Below are 18,049 nucleotides of genomic sequence, written 5' to 3'. Positions count from 1 at the left end.
ACACGCCGTGTCCAAGTGCGGGCTGGTAGTGAATGAGATCTCCCCTGGCAGCACAAAAACCTCTGCTTGCGAAGGCTGTGGCAGTGCCCACCTGGATTGAAGCGTTCACCCCACGGCTTTTCCCTCCGCTACCCCGCACGGCCCGATCCTGCCTCCGGCCCTTTCTCTGCCTTCAGCTGCTCTGGCATTGCTGCTGGAAGCCGCTCTCTTATCCTCATTTCACCGGCACCAGCAGCGGCGCCGCACGCTGTCCCGGGGGGCTCGGAGCTGTGCGCTCCGCTCGTTCCCCGCACGCCGTGGGAGCCCCCACCCGCCCCCGAGCGCCGCCGCTCCGCCGGTGGCCCCGGGCGGCGGGGCGGGGCGGGGCGAGGCGAGCCCCCGGCAGCGGCCGTCGCGCCGTCACGTGGCCCCGCAGCTCCGCTCCCTCCGCGCTCCGCCATGGCTGCGGCGGCTGCCGCCGGCACGGTGCTGCTCTGCCTGCTCGGCCTGGTGCTGCCCGGCGGCAGCACGCTGCACACCAAGGGTTCCGTGCCGCTCGACACCATCACCTTCTACAAGGTACGGCGCGGCGGGCGCTGGTGGGTCTGCCTGAGCGCTCGGGGGTCGGGCGTGGGGCCGCTCCGGGCCGTGTGTCTCGAAGGCGGCGGCAGCGCCGGTGGCCGGGGTGCGGGAGGATCGCGGGGGGCGCGGCGGGGCCGCGGGCGCGGGGCCGCTGCCGCCGCCACCGGCGCGGGGAGCTCTCGGTGCCGGCGGAGCGGCCGCGCCGCAGCCAATGGGGTCGCAGCGGCCGCGGCCGGCAGCCAATGGGAGCGCGGCGGCCGCGGCCGGCAGCCAATCGGCGCGGTCCAAGTGGAGCCGAGCCGCGGGGTCCGGCCCGGCTCGCTCCAGCCCGGCGGTACCGGCGCGGGGAGGTCCGGCCGCGGCCGCGGCTCCACGGCCAGCGCCCGCCCGGCCACCCGAGCTTCGCACAGCGAGCACAGGGCCGCTCGGGGCCGGGGCTGCTCTGTCTGTGCCGGTCAGGGAGGGTAGGACCGTGCAGGGATGGAGTCGGGGCCGTGAGCGTGCGCTGACTTGTTCATCAAACAGCAACAGGCTTTTTTTTTTAATTTTCACCGTGTTTTTTCCCCTTCACTAAATCACTTTGCAAGGAAGGCACCTTCCCAGCGGGACACTGAGTGCTCGGCAGGCCCAGGACGGAGTCCGCAGCCACCTGTGCACAGATGTGCAGTGCCTGAGCAGGGCTGGCAGGACGATGTGTAGGTGGGGAGCTGTGGTGCAACCTCAACCTGTTCGCTAGAGCAAAAAGATTTTGCAAGGTCTTCTGCTGCCGGGAGGGGAAGATCCCTCCAGGGGTGACAGAGTCCATCGCCAAGCTAATTGGAAAAGACATAATTTGTGCAGAGCAAGGTTGAGGTGAAGAGGAATCAATTAAAGTGTGAATTCTCCATTTCCTGAACCAGTACACCACCTCCAGCATCTCCACTGCCTCCCTATGCCTCCTCTCCTAGCCAAGAGTGCAGCTCTTGTGCTGGGACACCTGGGAATGACAGTACATTTAGCCTGTCTCCTCTTCATATCCCACTGGAAAATGTTTTAGCTGATCTTCTTCCAAGATGTCAGTCAGATTTACAATAAGAAAATCTTATAATTAAAGGCATTATCAGATCCCCCAAACCTACCACATTCTGTCTTCATCATCTGGTGCAGGAATACAAACACCCAAAGCTCAGTCTTTCCTCCACACGACAGTGAGTCATTTCTGAAGGGCCATAATTATATGAAATTTCCATTCTCCTCTGCATCTCCCCATTGCACAGGAAAAAAAATGACAAACAAAATCAACTTTTGGTGACCTATAGATTGCTCAGACCTACAATGATTAAGTTTTGTCTTTCCTTTTCCCCTTTTTCTTCTTTTAGGTTATTCCAAAGCATAAGTTTGTCCTTGTGAAGTTTGACACACAATATCCCTATGGTGAGAAACAAGACGAGTTTAAAAAGCTGGCGGAGAGCTCAGGCTCCAGTGAGGATCTGCTGGTGGCTGAAGTGGGAATATCAGGTGAGGAACTCTTGAGTACCCGTGGGCTGGTGAGGAGGGGATAACTCTCAGTGTGATTTCTGCAGGTTCTGAGGCAGTTCTGGGGAGGAGGGGTGGATGTGAGAGTGGAGCTCCTGCCCTGACTGAGCCTGGCTGTGCGTGGGAGAGCTGCTTATCCATCTGGGCTGGGTAATGAGGAGTCAGCCCACGCTGCTGAACTGCTGCCACCTCCTCATCCCCAGCAATTCTTGCCTTTTTTTTTTCCCCCTTCTTTGCTGAGAGAAACCTTTTTGTCCCACATGCAGGGAACAGACCTTACAAGAATCACTGTTTAGCCACAATCCTGGTCAGACAAAGAATATTTAATGTGATTCATTCCATGTAGCAAACCCTGGGGCAGCACAGCAAGGGGTTGTTGCACTGTGGCTGCTCTAATTCGATGTGATTGTGACTGGATTTAAGATAAAAAGAGTGAAGAATAGATCACTGTTACCTCAGGTGCTCTGGCTTTGTAGGTTGAATTAAGAATTTAGGCTTAATTATCAAACTGTGAAGTTTTACCCACTCTGGTATTTCTAAACATATGTGAAATACTCTAAGTAGCATAATTGAAATGTCTTTGTTTTCTGTCCTCGAGAATAAATATAATTTATGTAAGATGAGTAGATGTCTTGTAGCTTGGCATGCTGTCAGAACCAAATCATTGTCTGCACACAGACAGGAAAAACTCTTACCTCACTGTAAATTCAGATAAAATCAACAGATAGAGGAAAATAAGAGGAAAAAGGGTATTGATTTTCCATAAAGAGGTTGGGGTTTATATGAAAGGTCTTGCCAGTGTCTTAAACTCTCACAGTCACAGCAAAACACCATTACAGTCTTATGATTTTATGAGGTGTTTTTATTTCAGTATGTGGCATTTCCTTGGAACAGGCTCCCCAGAGAATGGTCACAGCCCCAAGGCTGCTAGAGCTCAGGGAGTATTTGGGCAATGCTCTCAGGCACAGGGTGGGATTTTGGGGTGCCCTGAGCAGGGCTGGAAGTTGAACTTGTTGATCCTTGTGGGTCCCTTCAGGATCTTTCCATGGCTCTATGATTTCCTGGCAGACAGGTTATTAGGACATATTGAAGCCCTGGCTACAAATATTTTTGTGGGAGGGAATCCTAATTTAATTTTTGATTAACTGTGCTTTTCTGTGTTTCATTGTCCCTTGACAGATTACGGTGATAAACTGAACACTGAGCTGGGAGAGAAGTATAAGCTGGACAAGGAAAAGTTCCCTGTTTTTCACTTGTTCCAGGATGGTGACTTTAACAATCCCTTACTTTATAGTGGTGAAATCAAGGCTGGGGCCATTCAGCGCTGGCTGAAGAGTAATGGCATCTACCTGGGGATGCCGGGCTGCCTGAAGGAATATGATGTGCTGGCCAGCAAATTTGTGAGCACCACAGAGAAATCTGCTCGCCAGGCCCTCCTGAAAAAGGGGCAGGAGAATTTAGGAAAAGCAAAAGAAACTGAGAAGAAATCAGCAGAGCAATACTTGAAAATTATGAGCAAGATCCTGGAGCAGGGGGAGGAGTTTGCTGCTAATGAAGTCGTCCGAATCACAAAGCTGATTGAGAAGAATAAGATGAGTGATGGAAAGAAGGAAGAACTCCAGAAAAGCCTCAACATCCTCGCTTCTTTCCTGAAGAAGAATAGTGAAAAAGATGAGCTCTAATGTGTTGGAGAACTCTCTACAAGCTGTGAAACATTGTCAAGAGTCCTAACCAGTTCTCCTTAATGCAAGCAAACTTCCCGCTGACTTCAAGAGGGCAGCAGATTTCCTTCTGGGATTCTCAGTTTAGAAGATCACGAGGAAGACATTCCTTAAAAAAACAGTATTTTAAATGTTGGAAAAATCACCTAAGAGCAAGACACTAGTATTGTGTAATACTATCCAATAACAGTGTTAAAGCAGACAACAACAAAAAAAAGCTCTAGATTGGCTGAAAGCTCATCATGTGGTTTTTACAGTTGTTCCCTGGCTAACAAATAACAAAATTCAGTCTCTCATTCCATCTTACATGCTGGAAAAGGTACAGATTGGGTGCCCTCTACATCCCCACCCTTCCACGTCCATAATATCCTTGGGTTTTGTGCTTGTTAATCTACTCCTCACACACCTTGTGTTGTCCCACTTGGGCTCTAAGTCTTGTTCTTACCTGTTGTTGACTAAACGACTCAGAGCTTCCTTTTTCTGCCTTCTCCTTCCGTGGCTTCTGTCCCTGTTTGGTTTGGGTGTCAGCCAAATGCTGGCAGTGAAGACAGTTCACAGCTTGCCTCTCATTTTCTGTCCAGAGCAGCCGTTTCATCAAATATTCTCCCAAAATCCTTTTGATACCCTGACATAGTGGGTGAAGTGAGTTCTGAGCAAGGGCAGAGTCTCCTTGAGGTGCTATTACACTCAGTCTCACCAGTTTGTGCAAAAAATCGGGTTTTCAGAGGTAAATGTGGATGAGTTTTCTTACACCTGAAGAGGTGTTTCACTTGTCCAGGCTTTATGAACAAAATGTTTTTCTAGCCTCCAGAAGCAATTGACACTGTCAAACTAAAGCCTCATCAGTGCTTAGTAGTTCTAAATATTTGAAATATTTGTAAGAGGAAGCAGAAGTATTTGTGTCCTTAGGAGCCTCATCTGTGTTACTGAAAAGGAGACGTCTGGCCCAAGGATTAGGTCAGTCCTCAAAACTGTGCTGTTCACACTCTGGAATTCAGATGCCTCTGGAAGATCCTGAAGCCCTGGTCAAGGTTAAACAGTTGAAAGGAGAAACACCTGTGAGTTTTACCTTAAAAGTATGCTTTAAACAAAACTGATTCCTGTGGGAGTTTTGCTGCCTTTTGAATCTTGGGGTGGGTACAAGGAGCAGATGTTGCTGCGAGATAAAATGTATTAATAATGCTATAATAAAAAAAAAAAAATCCACTTCAGAGTTGCTTCTTAAACCACTTCATAGAGAAACTACTGCAGATTCCAAGAGCAGAGGGGAGGCAGTGACTGCTCAGCCAGGTGATGCCAGCTGGAAGCGAGGGGAGGGAAGCAGAGGGTGTCCCTCGGCCCAGCGCTCTCTCCCCTCAGGAGCAGCAGAGAAAGGACGCCGGCAGGGTGGGCGCTCCTTGGGAGGGCTGTGTGGAGATATGTCCCGCCTGGCCCAGCCCCGGAGACCCTGAGGGAATCGTCTCTCGAGGTGCTGAGGGAGGCCATTCTCAAAGCACTGAGGGAACTATTCCCCGCGACTCTGAAGGGAGCAGCCCCTGATAGGATCAGCGCTTGAGGGGACCGTGCCCTGGATCTGTGAAGGGAGCAGTCCCCGGCACTCCGAAGGAGCCGTGCCCGGGCTCCCTGAGGGGAGCAGCCCCCGCCACTCCGAAGGAGCCGTGCCCGGGCTCCCTGAGGGGAGCAGCCCCCGCGCGCTCCTGGAGGCGCCTTCCCGCCCCCGGGCGCTGGTGACGTCTCGAAGGGGCGGGGCCGAGGCTCCGCGGGGTCGCCTCAGGGCGGCTCCGTGAGGGGAGCCCGGGGCGGCGGCGACCGAGGCGAGGCCGCCCATCGGGGCTGGGCCGGTTCTGCCCCCGGAGGGATGCGCGGAACACCGGTCCCCGGGACGCCAATCCCCCTGTTTGCCCAGGGCTCCTTCCCCCTCAGCCCCTCTCTGCGGCCGGGCGCTCCCCGCAGCCAGCCCCGCCGGCGGGAGCCGGGCGCGGTGCGGCCCCGGGGCGGAGCGCGGGCGGTGCCCGCAGCCCCGGAGCGGTGCGGCAGCGGCGGCGGTACCCATGGCCGTGCCGGCGGACCGGCTGGATGGGGGCTGGCAGGAGGTGAGCGAGCCCCGCTGGCACCGGGACCCCTAGGGACAGCGGCTGCCCCCTCCCCGGAACCTCGCTGTGCGCGTCTCTTCTCCATCCCCTCACGGTCCTTCCCCAGCCCTGCACCCCGCTCCGTGCCCGGCACCGGCAGAGCTGCACGATCCTCTCCCGGTCCTGTCGCCGTTCCGTGCTGCTCATTCCTCTTCGGGACCTCGCTGTCCCCAGTCCCCGGTCCGTGCTGCCCTCTCCTCTCCGGGACCCCGCGGTCCCTGGTCCCTGTCCCCGGTCCCTGCTGCCCTCTCCTCTCCGGGTCCCGCCAGTCCACCTTCCTAGGTCCTCGCTGCCCGCTCCTATCCCGATTCCCGGTCCTTGTTCCTTTCCGGGCTCCCTGTCCCCGGTCCGCGCTGCCTGCTCCTCCCGGGACCCCGCGGTCCCCGGCCGCTCCTGCCGCGCCTGGGGCCGTGTCACCTGAGCTCCCTCCCGTCCTTCTCCCCAGGTCTACTCTGCGCTCCAGTGGATCCAGTTCACCATGGCCATGCTCAGGTACGACATGCTGCCCATGGAGTTACTGTCGCGAAGAAGATTTTACCCAGAAAAGCAAAAAAAAAAGAGAACTCGCGTCTCCCAGCGAGGCAGACGCGCTCCTGTTCCAACCTGTGCTTTCTTTTCTCAGCGTTGTAGGTTCCAGCTCAATTATTGCCTATGCCGTCTTCCAAAACGCAGTGCGGTCCCCCGAGGTAAGGCCTGAGCTTCCTTCTCCCTCCCTAAGCCGTGGCGTGGGTCACACCTGTAGGACAGACCCTGTCCTAGGAGCAGCTGCAGGTCTCAGGGTCATGTGGTTAAACCTCGTTTAGTAGCTGAGAGGCAAAGAGCTTGCTAAGAATTGGGCTCTTTGTCTTGGTAGGAGGTGAAAGGACTGACCTTGAACGTGTGCTTCTGCAGGGAGCAGCAGGTTCCTTAGTCCCGTGCTTTCTTCTGCTCCAGGAAAGTCCTCCAGTTGTTCCTGAGAGTAGGGATTTCTTAGCGTGCCCTCCTCAGTGGGGCCAAACTCCTGGAGGCCTGAGGAGTTGTGCACAAAGTTGCTGAAGTGCAAATTGGAGCTGCCCCTGCAAAAATGCTTTTACAGGTGTTGGTCTCTGACTGTCTCTGAGGAGTTTCTCTGGGCAGGTGTGCTACTAAAACTGACCCCACAGCCCTCCATCCCATCCTGCCAGGTTTGGATGTCCACACACAGTCCCTCTGTGTGTCCAAGACTTCCTGGGGACAGTGAACCAAGCTGATCCCTGTGAAGCTGGGATTTGCTGTCCAGGCTTTGCGGGCTCAGCCTGGCCTGTGGACCACACAGAAAGTCAGTGAAGCTGGCAACAGCTGTATTTGTCCTTCCTTTGTCTTCAAGTCCTTTGGTGGGTTTGACCTGCAGTCCAGAGAATGGAACTTCCAGGGAATTCATGGAGCTAACCCTGGAGAAGCAAGGAATGCAGGCAACTGACACATTGCTGGGTGACACGGTGGGAAGGAGAACATGAGTCCATGTTTGCAGGGCAAATCTGTCCCACTTACAACAGGCAGGACCTTGCTCCCGGCCAACCTCCTGGAAAAGCTCTGCCAAGCACATCCAGAATAAACTGTGGAGATCTCCATGCATTCCCAGGGAAAAACGAAGGCTGGGACTTCACTTTAATGCTGGGATGGAAAACCTGCTTGAGCTTGTGCTGCTCAAGGTGCACATCAAATCCTCCTCCTACCACATCTGCACCTGGAAAGCTCCAGATGGGATTCCTTCCTGGGGTCCTCCCCTCTGGAATGATGTGGAGCTGGCGTTGGCAGTGTCCTGGTGTGACTCAGCAGCCTCATCCCATTGGCTTCAGTGGCTGGCTTACTCAGGAGCCCTTCTGCTCTCTGTCATGTGATGGGGCTGTGGCTTGGGAACTGCTTGTGAGCCACACACGGCTCCAGGTCAACTGTGGGCCCTTCCTGCTCCAGAGGGTCCAGATGTTTCTGCTCAGATTATTTCTGCAAATCTGTATAGGAGGGCTGGATGCCAGCTGGAGGGACTGGTTTCCATCAGCCTTCCAGGCTCTTCTGCTGTCAGGGAGGGTTTGGTGCTGGGTTTCAAAAGTGACAAAATCTCCATTAACTTCCCCATCGTCTTGTCCTCATGTCTCGGGTCTGAAGTGGAAGTTTGTAAACAAAGGGGCTGGAAGAGATCCATATCAAAGCTTGCCACAAACAGCTTATTCCCTGAGTCATAAGGACCCACAGCAAAACATTTAAAAATAAACGTCTCTGGAGGCTGGGAGAAGAAGGATCTTAAACACTTGCCTTCCTGCCCCCCAAGCTCAGAAATCAAATATTTTATTATTGAAGCTTGTTTTCTGTCTCTACTGGGTCAGTAAAACCCTCCAGCCTGAGGTAAATCATTCAGAAGAGATGATGGCAAGCAAGGAAGAGCCCCCAGCTTAACAGGTTTGAGGAAGAACCTTCAGCTCAGCATGTGCCTGGGCCATGGCCACAGAGCCAGATCCCCGTGTGTGCTGCAGCTGGAGCTGCCAGGATGTAAATCATTACATCTTTGCAGTCCCTTCCTCTATTTTATAAATACCAGTGGTTATTTTCTTTCCCCTTTTGCAAACCAGAGCCACACTTGCCTGTGTGTCACCTACTTCGTAATTCAGGTCTCTGTCAGAACAGCTCCTGTACCCACCAGCAGCTCCTTGCTCCAAGGGCACTTGTGCTGGAGAAAGAGGTCACCTGTTTGATTGCAAAAGTGGCCTCTTTTCTTATTTTAGAGCTGTTTGGTTTAACCTGCCTTTATCACAAACTGGACAGTGCCCCCAGCCTGTCATGCCAGGGCTTCATTTCTGCACCAGCAAGGAAAAGCCTGGTTAAAATAAGGCATTTATAGATGGAATCAAATTAAAATTAACTCCAGATCTTTGTGCCTTGTGCTCCTTCATGCCCTAAGGACGAATCTGGCTCAATCAGATCTACCTTAATTCTTAGTCAGCTCTCTCTCATTGAACATGGGAACAGGTATAACACAATGTGATGGGTGACATACATTTACTTCAGGACAATATTGAGGCAAATCTCAAAAAGGAAATAATTAATTCCAGATAGCTTCATTTCTCTCAAAAAGCTCAACTCCATGAAAAGAAATACAAAATCAAAGCCTCCTGAAGCATTTCCGTGCTGTGTTTAGCATTGTAATTTTCTGTAGGGGAAGAAAAACAAACACCACAATTTTCTTTCTTGGATGCTGAAAATGCAGTACTAAAGGCTTCAATTAAGAATGTAGGTAATTAGGCTGCTTTTCCAGAGTTTCTGCTCTCCCACTAACAAGGAAAATGTTGGCCAGAATTTTCCACAAATGTTTTCCTGCAGTGTTTACAGTCCTGGCTAGTGTGTGCAAACTGGAAATGGGCTGGAAACTGCTGTTAAAGGAGACATGATTCATTTCCAGCAAGATGCAGCAGGGACTAAAGGCTCTCAGTGGAAATTAATCTGGCTTGTAAAATAAACCCAATCTTACATCAGCTGAAATGACATGGAGCACACAGAAAAATGTTTGTTTCAAGTCATTCCAGACCTGAGGAAGGGTTTGTGTTTACCAGAAGTTTGATTTCTATATGAGTTTATTTAAAACATGATGTCTCTCCTCCCTGCCAACCTGTCCTATTCTGCAAAATTGTAACATGATGGATATTTGGGATATTTTCTGTAAGTTTTGATGCTGCTCTTGGATCCTGTGGCAGAAGTGGTGGTTGGAGTAGGGAATGTGCATTTGAACAGCTCCTGAGAGCACAAATCCATGTGGAATTTCCCTGCAAGGAGAGCTGACTCACCAGAAGAGCTGGGGGCTGACAGTTTTCAGATAACACCAAATAACCTGGCATTGATGTCTGAGCACAGTTCATCTTTCTACTGTAATTGGTGTAGTAATTTTAAAGGACTGAAGACAAGGATGATATTCAGGAGTAAAAGCTGAAATGTTTTCATCTGGTAACTTTTCTTTGAGCTCACTTGGCTGTCAAGGTAGAGGAGACTTTTTATTGAAGCTGTCAGGGTTTGCTGCAGATGAACTGACTGGTCTTAGAAACATTGTCACTGTGCTTCCCTGAGGGTGAAATCATCCCTCCACAAAGTGCCACTTATGCCCCACTTCTCCTCAATTAAGGCTTTCAAAATAACTTTGCAGTGAGACACTTATCTACTGGAAAGCTTTCCTCACCTGCAGAAAACCCTTTGGAAGGCTGTATTAAATATCTTTACATCTGATAACGGGGTAGAACTGCAGCTGGGGGTGGGGTGTGGGAGGGCTGTGATTCCACTCACACCTGCTGAGCCTTTTCCCTTTTCCAGGTGCGTCCGCTTTTCTACCTGAGCCTCTCAGATCTGTTCCTGGGCATGTGCTGGCTGGCTGGGGCCCTGCTCTACAGCTCACCCACCTCCCAGCAAGACCTCATCTGCTACAACCTGCAGGCCACGGGACAGGTGAGTGGCCTTGGCACCACATTTCATAATTAACTTTGTAATTTGTCATAATTAACCTTGCTGGTGATCAGAGAGTGTGGCTGTGGGGGCTGTTTCTGGACAGGCTTTAGCAGATGTCTTGGCTTTGTGTGGAAAAGGGAGATAATGACGCTGGGGTTTAGGATCCTCCAATGTGTGACAGGAAATGAAAAGGTGGGATTTTGTGGTTGCTTGTGAGAAACGAGCAGTGGGACTCAATCTCTTTCCTGTTGGATCCATGCCCATGGATCTCTGTGCTCTCACATGGCAGCTTTTCTATTCCTCTTTGTGCTTCCTCCAGCCTGGGCAGGAACAGACACATTCTGTGTCCTGCTTGAGCTCAGATTTAAATTACTCACATGAACATCTGAATTCTTGCTCTTCCTAAGGATCCTCCATCAGCACAAGCTCAGCCTGTGTCCCATTGATTCAGCTGCTTTCCAGCTGATTCCCTGTGCTGGGGACCAGTTGGAGTAGGGTGGGTGAGCCCTGTTTCCCTGCCAGTTTGCTGTTGCCTCACCCAGTTCCCATTTCAACACCAGCATTTGGAAATCTCAGCTCTTAAAATTCTCTGCAGGGTCCAGCTGAGCTTGGGCCAAGGAGAAGGCTCATAAATGATGATATCTGGAATTAATTATTTCCTTTTAAAGGGCATGGCTGGGAAGAGCAAGGGGCTTTTGGAAGCCTTGATGTGTGGGCTCAGGCAGCTCCCTGAGAGTATGGTGGTACCCACAACTGGGAACTGAATGTCCTCGTGGAACAGCAGCATCCAAAGCTGGAAAGGATCTCCATGTGTCTGGAGATGGGCTCCTGCAGCCCAGGGTTGTTTCAGCAGCTGTTTTTAGGGGTACAGATATGTTACTAAGGATGGTGAGAGCAGCTGTTCCACTCCAGGCTCATCTCTGGTCTCTCCAGCTCAACTGGCTCCACAATATGTTAATGTTGAGAGAAACAGTGAGGTTTGGGTAACTTGGCCACTTGGGAATGGTGCAGAATGACATCAAAGATGTTTTCAAGGTGATGGTAAATGGAAAAATGAGGAGAGCTTGGGGGAGGCTTTCAGAGCTGGAAGGAGCAAGCAGGACTGAGGCTGTTCTGAGCTGTTTCCCTTGCCGGGGGGACAGTTCTTTAAGCTGGTGTGATCTTTTTATGGCCTGGAGAAGGCAATTTGCACTGCCAGAGGAGAAAGAGGTTGGCTATGGAAAATATGCCCATAATTTCTCAGCTCCCTTGCACTTCTGGCTCTTCTGCCCTCACTTTTCCAGCCTGTGGCTGTGCTTCTCAGGGACCACCAGCACAAGATGGGACAAGGTGGGAGCCTTGTGTTCATGCTGGGTGGGCAGAGCTGGCTTTGGGCCAGTCCTTCCAGGACAGGGCTTGTGGTGGGTTGTTCAGACTGACCTCAGCCAGTGTCCCCTGGCTCCTCCTCCTGTGTGCCGCCACCAGTCCCCACAGCACAGGGACTGCCTGGGTGGCAGAGCCAGACTGTGCCTGGCAAGAGCTGTCGCTGCTGTTTGCTCTGGGAGAAATTAAAACAAACTGAGCCCTTACCATAGCAACCTTTCCCCCAGGGCACGTGACAGTGCAGGACCTCCTCACCCAACACCCTGCAGTGCCCTTGACAAGTGGGAACACCTTGTGCGTAAAAAGGAGCTGGTAACAGGTTGAACCAGCAGATTCTGCAGGGCAGGAGGGATCTGGAAGCTGAAGGAATGAGTAAATAAATGTCTCACTGTGCTTCTGGGTGTCTCACAAACATCTGGGGCTCCTCTGCACACCAAAACCCAGAAGGCATCGGATGTGCAGAGGTAAGGACAGACAGGGACAGCCCAGCTGCCCTTGGAGAGGCTCACACTGGAGTTCCTGTGATTTCTCAAGGCACTGCCTTAGGAGCAGGGCAATATTTTGCTTTATTCAGGCTGTTTGCCATTATTTGTCACCACAGGCTGATGTTGCAGTGGATGGAGCTCCCCAGCTTCCAAACTGTATCATAACGGAGGAGATTGCTTTGTTTCCTGGATTTTCCTTCTTTCAGCCCCAGAGCCTTGATTGATATGAATGTAAATACTGCTCCCTTTGCTGTCCCACATTCTCTCCTCCTCCTGCATTGCAATAATAAAGTCCAGAATAGATATTGTGGTTATAATTGCACAATTCCCCCATGTTCTTCCAGTTCAGTTCCAGTGGCCTAATAATGTCCTGGCAGGCTCTGCTCATGCTGGGCAGCACAATGGGAGCCACACAAGGGGGATAATGAGGGATTCTCGTGTCTCTGCTTTATCTCCTCATGGGCAGTGCTGCAGGACTGTCCTCAGCCCCAAAGCTGGGGTTTGGGAGAGCAGAATTCCCTTCCTTTCCTGCTGGAACCTTCACAAGTGGTATTTGGGTCTCTGTTCCAGGAGGCAGTGCTGACATTTCATGAGCCTCTCCCAGGAGTCCTGAAGTGCAAGAGAATGATCCTTGTGGGCTGTTCTGGCCTTCTCTGCAAGTAGTTGGGAAAGGGCAACAACCCCTCATTAAAACTCATTTAATGAGCTGGAAAGTCACTGCAATGTTCCTGTGGCAGCCCTTGGACTCAGCCTCTTGAGCCAGCCAAGAGCATTCACAACCTCAGTGAAGGAGGCCAGGTTTGTTCAGAGACCACTTTCCCCAGCCATGGATGATACGAGGGTGGCAAACCTGTGCTTCTTATATTTTTGGCAAAGGATAGCAAAGCCGCAGAAAAAAAAAAATAAATAAATTCCCTTGTCCAGCCCTTCCTCTTTGCCTTTGCCACTGAAGTTTGTGTTTCCTGTGACAAACACAGCACATGCATGTACACGCTCTGATTAGGCAGCCTGGAGCAAGCATGAATTCGGAAACAAATTTGATCAAGTTTTGAGGAGGTTTATGGGAAGTTTTAGAGAACTGGACTCATCTCAAGCTGGAATCAAAGGATACACTCAGTGTGCTCTATCTTTTCACCTTTTTGTCACAGGGGAAGAAAAGGGTTTTTGGGATGTTAACTCAGGCTGAGAGCAGAGAATATCTGCCCTCGCATTCCTCTTGGAATATCCAATTGTTTTCTGTTTCCGTGAATTCTCTGGGTAGTGAGCTCATTATGCAAGAAGCATATCTAAATGTCACATCTGTGCTATGCTTCCTAATGGATGTAGCACTGAGAGTCCAAGTGCCTCTGAAACCCTCATTGCCAGGCTGTGAGCCGAAAAAATGAGCCAGATTACGAAGATTTTTATTTCTAAGACAGTCCTGCTGTCACTAGTTCTCCTGTCTGAGGCCAAAGTGAAGCTGTTTTTGTGGTTTGAAGTGGGAATCTCTCTCCAACCTGGCTCTTCCCAGCTGGATGTGAGCACAGCCCCTGTGCTCTGATCCTCACCTTTGGCAGGTGTTCAGCATCCTGCCTCTGTTCCACGGGATTTGTGAGGAACTAAACATGCTATAGTAATTGTTATTCCAGGAGTGAAATACTGGTTTTATTTCTCAGATATTCTACGTGGCCTCTTTTTTCTACACTGTCAACTACACCTGGCACCTGTACATGGACCTCAAAGTGAAATACAACCAGAACCTCTTCAGGGTGTCCCCCCAGGTGAGTGGGACTGATGTGGGATTGGTGTAAAGGCTGGGAACCCAGGGACAAGGACACAACACTCAGGAAAACCCTCCCTGCATTGCAGGCTGAGCAAATACTCCACACACCCTGTGACCAAAATCTCTCCTTGCAGTTAATTCCTTCCCCACACTTAAAAAGGGAGGCACCACCACAGCCATGACCAGGCTGGGGAATACTCAGATATTCCTGCAAGAGGGCACATTCCTTATGCAGCTCTTCCCAAGAAACCCATCAGCCCCACTGCCCTACACAGTTTGCACAGACATTTGCTCTGCACAGCAGACTTTGTATCCCAGGTAATCCATCTGGAAGTTCAGGAGCAGCAGGCTGGGCAGATCCCCCTCAGCTGCTGAAATGCTCCCTGGAAGCTGCTTCCTGTGAACCAGAGGCTGTACAGAAGTAATTTGAGATTTTTTGGATTTTGCAGGTTGTAGATTATGCAAGTTGTGTTGGCCGAATAGCAACGATCTTGTCAAGGTAAGATTTCATTCTCCTTAGCAGAGCGTGTGGATTTGCTAAGAGTTAATTCTCCCTGGCAGGAAGATGTGGATTTGGTAAACTGCACTGTGCTGATCTCTGCTTCCTACTTGTTCTGAGGCAAGTTTTACTAAAAAAGCTGTAAAGCTCATCATTAACAGCAGAGTGACCTCATGAATGCAGAGTAAGAGGGTTTTTTTCAACCAAGTTAATGATAACTTTATTAACTGGATGTGGTTTTCCAGAAGGTTTCCCTTTACCAATGATTAGCCCTCACAAATTAAAGCCCCGATGCTGGTAAAGCTGATAAAATACTTTTCCAGAGCAGTGCCAATAAAAACAACTTTAAAGTCCTCTGTAGTGATGGGAGAAAGTCCAAGCAGTGCCCAAGTGGAGCAGTGCAATAAGCCATGACTTTGCTGTCCTTTCTCCTCCCAGCCTGATCCCTTTCCTCCTCATGGTGCCGGTGTTTTGCCTGGGGAACAGCAGTAATTGCTACCAGAACTTCAGCCAGAAGCACGGGTGAGCTTCCTCCCTTCCTCTGGCACGGCCCCAGGGCTGCTGGGGTTGGGCAGAAGCTCAGGCTCTTCCCTGTGTCCCACAGGTGTCTCCTGATGCACACAGAGGTGGCCGAGCCCCCCAGCGAGCCCCAGAGCCTGAGCGGCTCCGTTTGCCGCGCGATGCATTTCTACGGCATCAGCGTCTTCCTCATCTCCTTCCTCATCAGCTTCATGGCCATCCTGGTAAGGCTGGTCCTTGTGTAGCCCTTGGATGGCACCAGAGGCCAGGCAAACGTGGAGCCATGGAATGGTTTGGGTGGGAAGGCATCTTATCCAGTGCCACTCCCTGCCACGGGCAGGGACTCCTTCCACTATCACAGGTTGCTCCAAGCCCTGTCCAACCTGGCCTTGGGCACTTCCAGGGATGGGACAACCACAGCTTCTCTGGGAAGGATTTCCTCCCAGTATCCCATCTAACCCTGCTTTCAGTTTTCAATCCATTCTCCCTTATCTGCTCACTCCGTACTCTTGGTGAATAGGGCAGGGGAATAACTGTGAGGTGCTGCTTCCCTTTTGGAAGGGCTGGTAGTGGAGGGAAAATATCACTGTGCCACCAGAGAAATCCATCTGGATTGTGTTCAGTCAACCCATCCCAGAAATATTTAGCAGAATTTCAAAGGCTTGGAGCTTGGCAGAAAAGATCACCCCTGCACGGGTTAGCAAGAGGTGATTAATGGTTGGACTCCAGGATCTTAGAGATCTTTTCCATTAAACAATTTAATGATTCCAAAATAAATTCAGAGTCTTCAGTTTAGAAAAGGCCACAAACAAAGCAACACCTCCCGCAGGATTTCAGTGCAGTGTGAAAAGGTTGGATAGACTGGGATCCATCCTGGATGAACTCAGCAGATCACAGCCTGTACAGTAACATTTGCCTTTTCTTTTCCAGGTTATCCTGAGTCAGGCCCGAGGTCTGTACAAAAGGTTTGTGAACTCCACGGGGTTCCTGGGGGATCAGCAGTGGGCCATGATTAAGATGGTGGAACAACGGGTGGTTTTTTACCCCGTCGCCTTCCTCTGCTGCTGGACCCCAGGTGAGCAGAGTTCCTCCCACAGCATCCCCCTGTGGAACCCCAGAGAGGTGGGGGTTCACCCTCTCATCCATCCCTTTCCACAGCTGTCCTCCTTGGAATGCTCAAACTGACTGCCTCAACAACCAGCAAAATCTACATGGCTCTGCTGATCCTGCAGGTAAATGTCTGCTCCCGCATCCTCCTGGGCCCTGCCTTCTCACCTTGAGTCTCCTGCCCTGTATCCTTGCTGAATGCAGCTGGACAAGGTTCTCCGCTGCATGAGCCCAAGTCTGATTTGTGGTTTTTGCTTGGCAAGGATCTTGGTTTGGTGCTTCATGTTTTTCACAGGCTTGAAAAGGTCTCAGTACACAAAATCACAGCACCACGACAGTTTAGTGGTGAACACGGTGGATGTTTGGACTTGGTGACCTCAAAGTCAGTGATTCTGTGGTCATGGAAATTGTAGCAAATAGGACTAGAAAGAGTTTCTGGGGATCCTTTCTTTCCCCCATGTCTCTAAGTTTTCCCTATGTCCCTAAGACTCCAAATGAGATTCCTTAATAACACTTGTCCAGCCCCTTCCTGTGCCTGGGGCAGAAGTTAGACACTTCATTAAATTATATAGTTATTATATTTATTAAATTATATAGTTTTTATATTTAAGATATAAATATATTTAACATATATTCTATATTTGTATAGCATTTATATTTAATTAGATATTCACCAAACACTTATTAAAACAACAGCACAGCTTATCACACGGAAGCTAAGATCCTGCTGGGAGGGGGATGTTTTCCAGGAACCCTGGAGCAGGGAGCAGTGCTGGGATCCCTGATCGCTCTGTGCTCTCTCCCAGGCTCTCACCGCAGCTTCCCAGGGGCTCCTGAACTGCCTGGTGTACGGCTGGACCCAGCACGTGTTCCTGGCCCTGAAGCGCGGCTCCCGCCGGGATGTGGACACGCAGACCCCGCTCCTGCGCTCCCAGAAAAAGTTCTACTCCAGCACGGCCCGCGCCGGCCCGCCCGACAGCGAGGGCTGCTCCTCCACCCTGCTCTGATGCAGCCCTGCCTGAAGGGGAGAGGCAGAGTCCTCCCAGCTCCTCGTTACCCACAGCCACGATGGAACTGATCCTCGGGCAGCACAGCCCAGGCGCTCACTGGACAGAGTTATTTATTTGATGGATTCTTTCAACGTGGTATATTTTTAGTCCAGACTTTCTCTTCCTGGAACTATCCCTAGAAATGCAGCAAACCCCATGTAACGGCTCAGAGACTTGGTCCAGCTCCTTGAAGGTTGGGCAGAAGATGTTTTACTTTGCTTTATTTCTCCAAGTCGTTGCCTTTACAAATTAACAGTAAAGCAAAATGAGTATTTTTCAATCTCTGCCTTTTAATTCACTCTAACCATGAGAATTTGCACCACCCTAAGAACCAGTTGCAGGGAGTGAAGAATTGCAAAGAAGGACAAAACCTTCCTGGAATTTCTGCACATTTCCCTTCCCTTCTTCCTGCCAACTCCTGCTCAGCCACACTACTCCCACAAATCAGCTGCTTTGACCCTGTGGAGCATCTCCCATGAACCAGGTGAGCAGGATTTTGTCTGAATCGCTCTTGGCATTTCCACATGTTCACATGAATTATTTACTGAGGTCCCACCATTTTATAGGAAATAAACCAGATCTTAAGCTGTGTTGAAAACAACTCTTTACCTTTACACTCTTTATTTTCCAACAGCTTCACTTTTTGGGTCCAACCCAAATTTTTCTCATAGCAAGAAGAGGAAATACTCCAGCTTTGTGTAATTAACTTACACAACATAACTGTGTAAACTCTGGGTAAGTCACACAAGGGCTGTGGAGATTTGGTCAATGACTTGTTTTTTCCTACAGAGTGAGACTGAGTGAAACAACTCAATTTTGCTGTTCTACAGGATAAAAGCAAGGTTTTCAGCCATTTTCTTCCACCTGGTCATTCAAATCATCCTCTAGTCCCAA

At 50.7% G+C, this 18,049-nt stretch overlaps 2 protein-coding genes across 3 annotated transcripts; both read left to right on the top strand.

The window, feature by feature from the left end:
- Positions 1 to 401: 401 nt before the first annotated feature.
- Positions 402 to 5,003, top strand: ERP29 (endoplasmic reticulum protein 29). Its single transcript, XM_005524296.3, has 3 exons — positions 402 to 558; positions 1,920 to 2,058; positions 3,256 to 5,003. Exons 1-3 carry the CDS (start codon positions 439 to 441, stop codon positions 3,756 to 3,758), a joined length of 762 nt encoding a protein of 253 aa, XP_005524353.2. The 5' UTR covers positions 402 to 438; the 3' UTR covers positions 3,759 to 5,003.
- Positions 5,004 to 5,772: 769 nt separating this feature from the next.
- On the top strand, positions 5,773 to 17,879 carry TMEM116 (transmembrane protein 116). Of its 2 annotated transcripts, XR_015774220.1 has the most exons (12): positions 5,773 to 5,890; positions 6,375 to 6,421; positions 6,552 to 6,615; positions 10,241 to 10,372; positions 13,875 to 13,979; positions 14,431 to 14,480; positions 14,919 to 15,002; positions 15,085 to 15,223; positions 15,930 to 16,074; positions 16,158 to 16,231; positions 16,913 to 17,639; positions 17,790 to 17,879. XR_015774220.1 is itself a non-coding variant. In XM_014253736.2 (11 exons), the coding sequence occupies exons 1-11, from the start codon at positions 5,849 to 5,851 to the stop codon at positions 17,111 to 17,113; spliced, it is 1,083 nt and encodes a 360-aa protein (XP_014109211.1). In that variant the 5' UTR covers positions 5,773 to 5,848; the 3' UTR covers positions 17,114 to 17,756. The 2 variants fall into 2 exon arrangements, 1 of the variants encoding a protein (XP_014109211.1); XM_014253736.2 differs by lacking the exon at positions 17,790 to 17,879 and having other exon boundaries at positions 16,913 to 17,756.
- The last annotated feature ends 170 nt before the right edge of the window (positions 17,880 to 18,049 follow it).

The sequence above is a fragment of the Pseudopodoces humilis genome, chromosome 20 (genome assembly GCF_049639895.1).
Source record: "Pseudopodoces humilis isolate 2021_Gansu_Grassland_sample_001 chromosome 20, ASM4963989v1, whole genome shotgun sequence".
Lineage (NCBI taxonomy): Eukaryota > Metazoa > Chordata > Aves > Passeriformes > Paridae > Pseudopodoces > Pseudopodoces humilis.
The sequence above is the reverse complement of the archived record's forward strand: the minus strand, read 5'-3'. Positions and strand labels throughout refer to the sequence as shown.

Excerpts from the sequence above, each read along its gene's own strand:
- TMEM116 (XM_014253736.2), top strand. The coding sequence starts at position 5,849 with ATGGCCGTGCCGGCGGACCGGCTGGATGGGGGCTGGCAGGAG. Across the intron at positions 15,003-15,084 it reads AACTTCAGCCAGAAGCACGG|GTGTCTCCTGATGCACACAG; the intron begins GTGAGCTTCCTC and ends TGTGTCCCACAG. Across the intron at positions 16,075-16,157 it reads CCTCTGCTGCTGGACCCCAG|CTGTCCTCCTTGGAATGCTC; the intron begins GTGAGCAGAGTT and ends CCCTTTCCACAG.
- ERP29 (XM_005524296.3), top strand. The coding sequence starts at position 439 with ATGGCTGCGGCGGCTGCCGCCGGCACGGTGCTGCTCTGCCTGCTCGGC. Across the intron at positions 559-1,919 it reads ACACCATCACCTTCTACAAG|GTTATTCCAAAGCATAAGTT; the intron begins GTACGGCGCGGC and ends TTCTTCTTTTAG. Across the intron at positions 2,059-3,255 it reads GGCTGAAGTGGGAATATCAG|ATTACGGTGATAAACTGAAC; the intron begins GTGAGGAACTCT and ends GTCCCTTGACAG.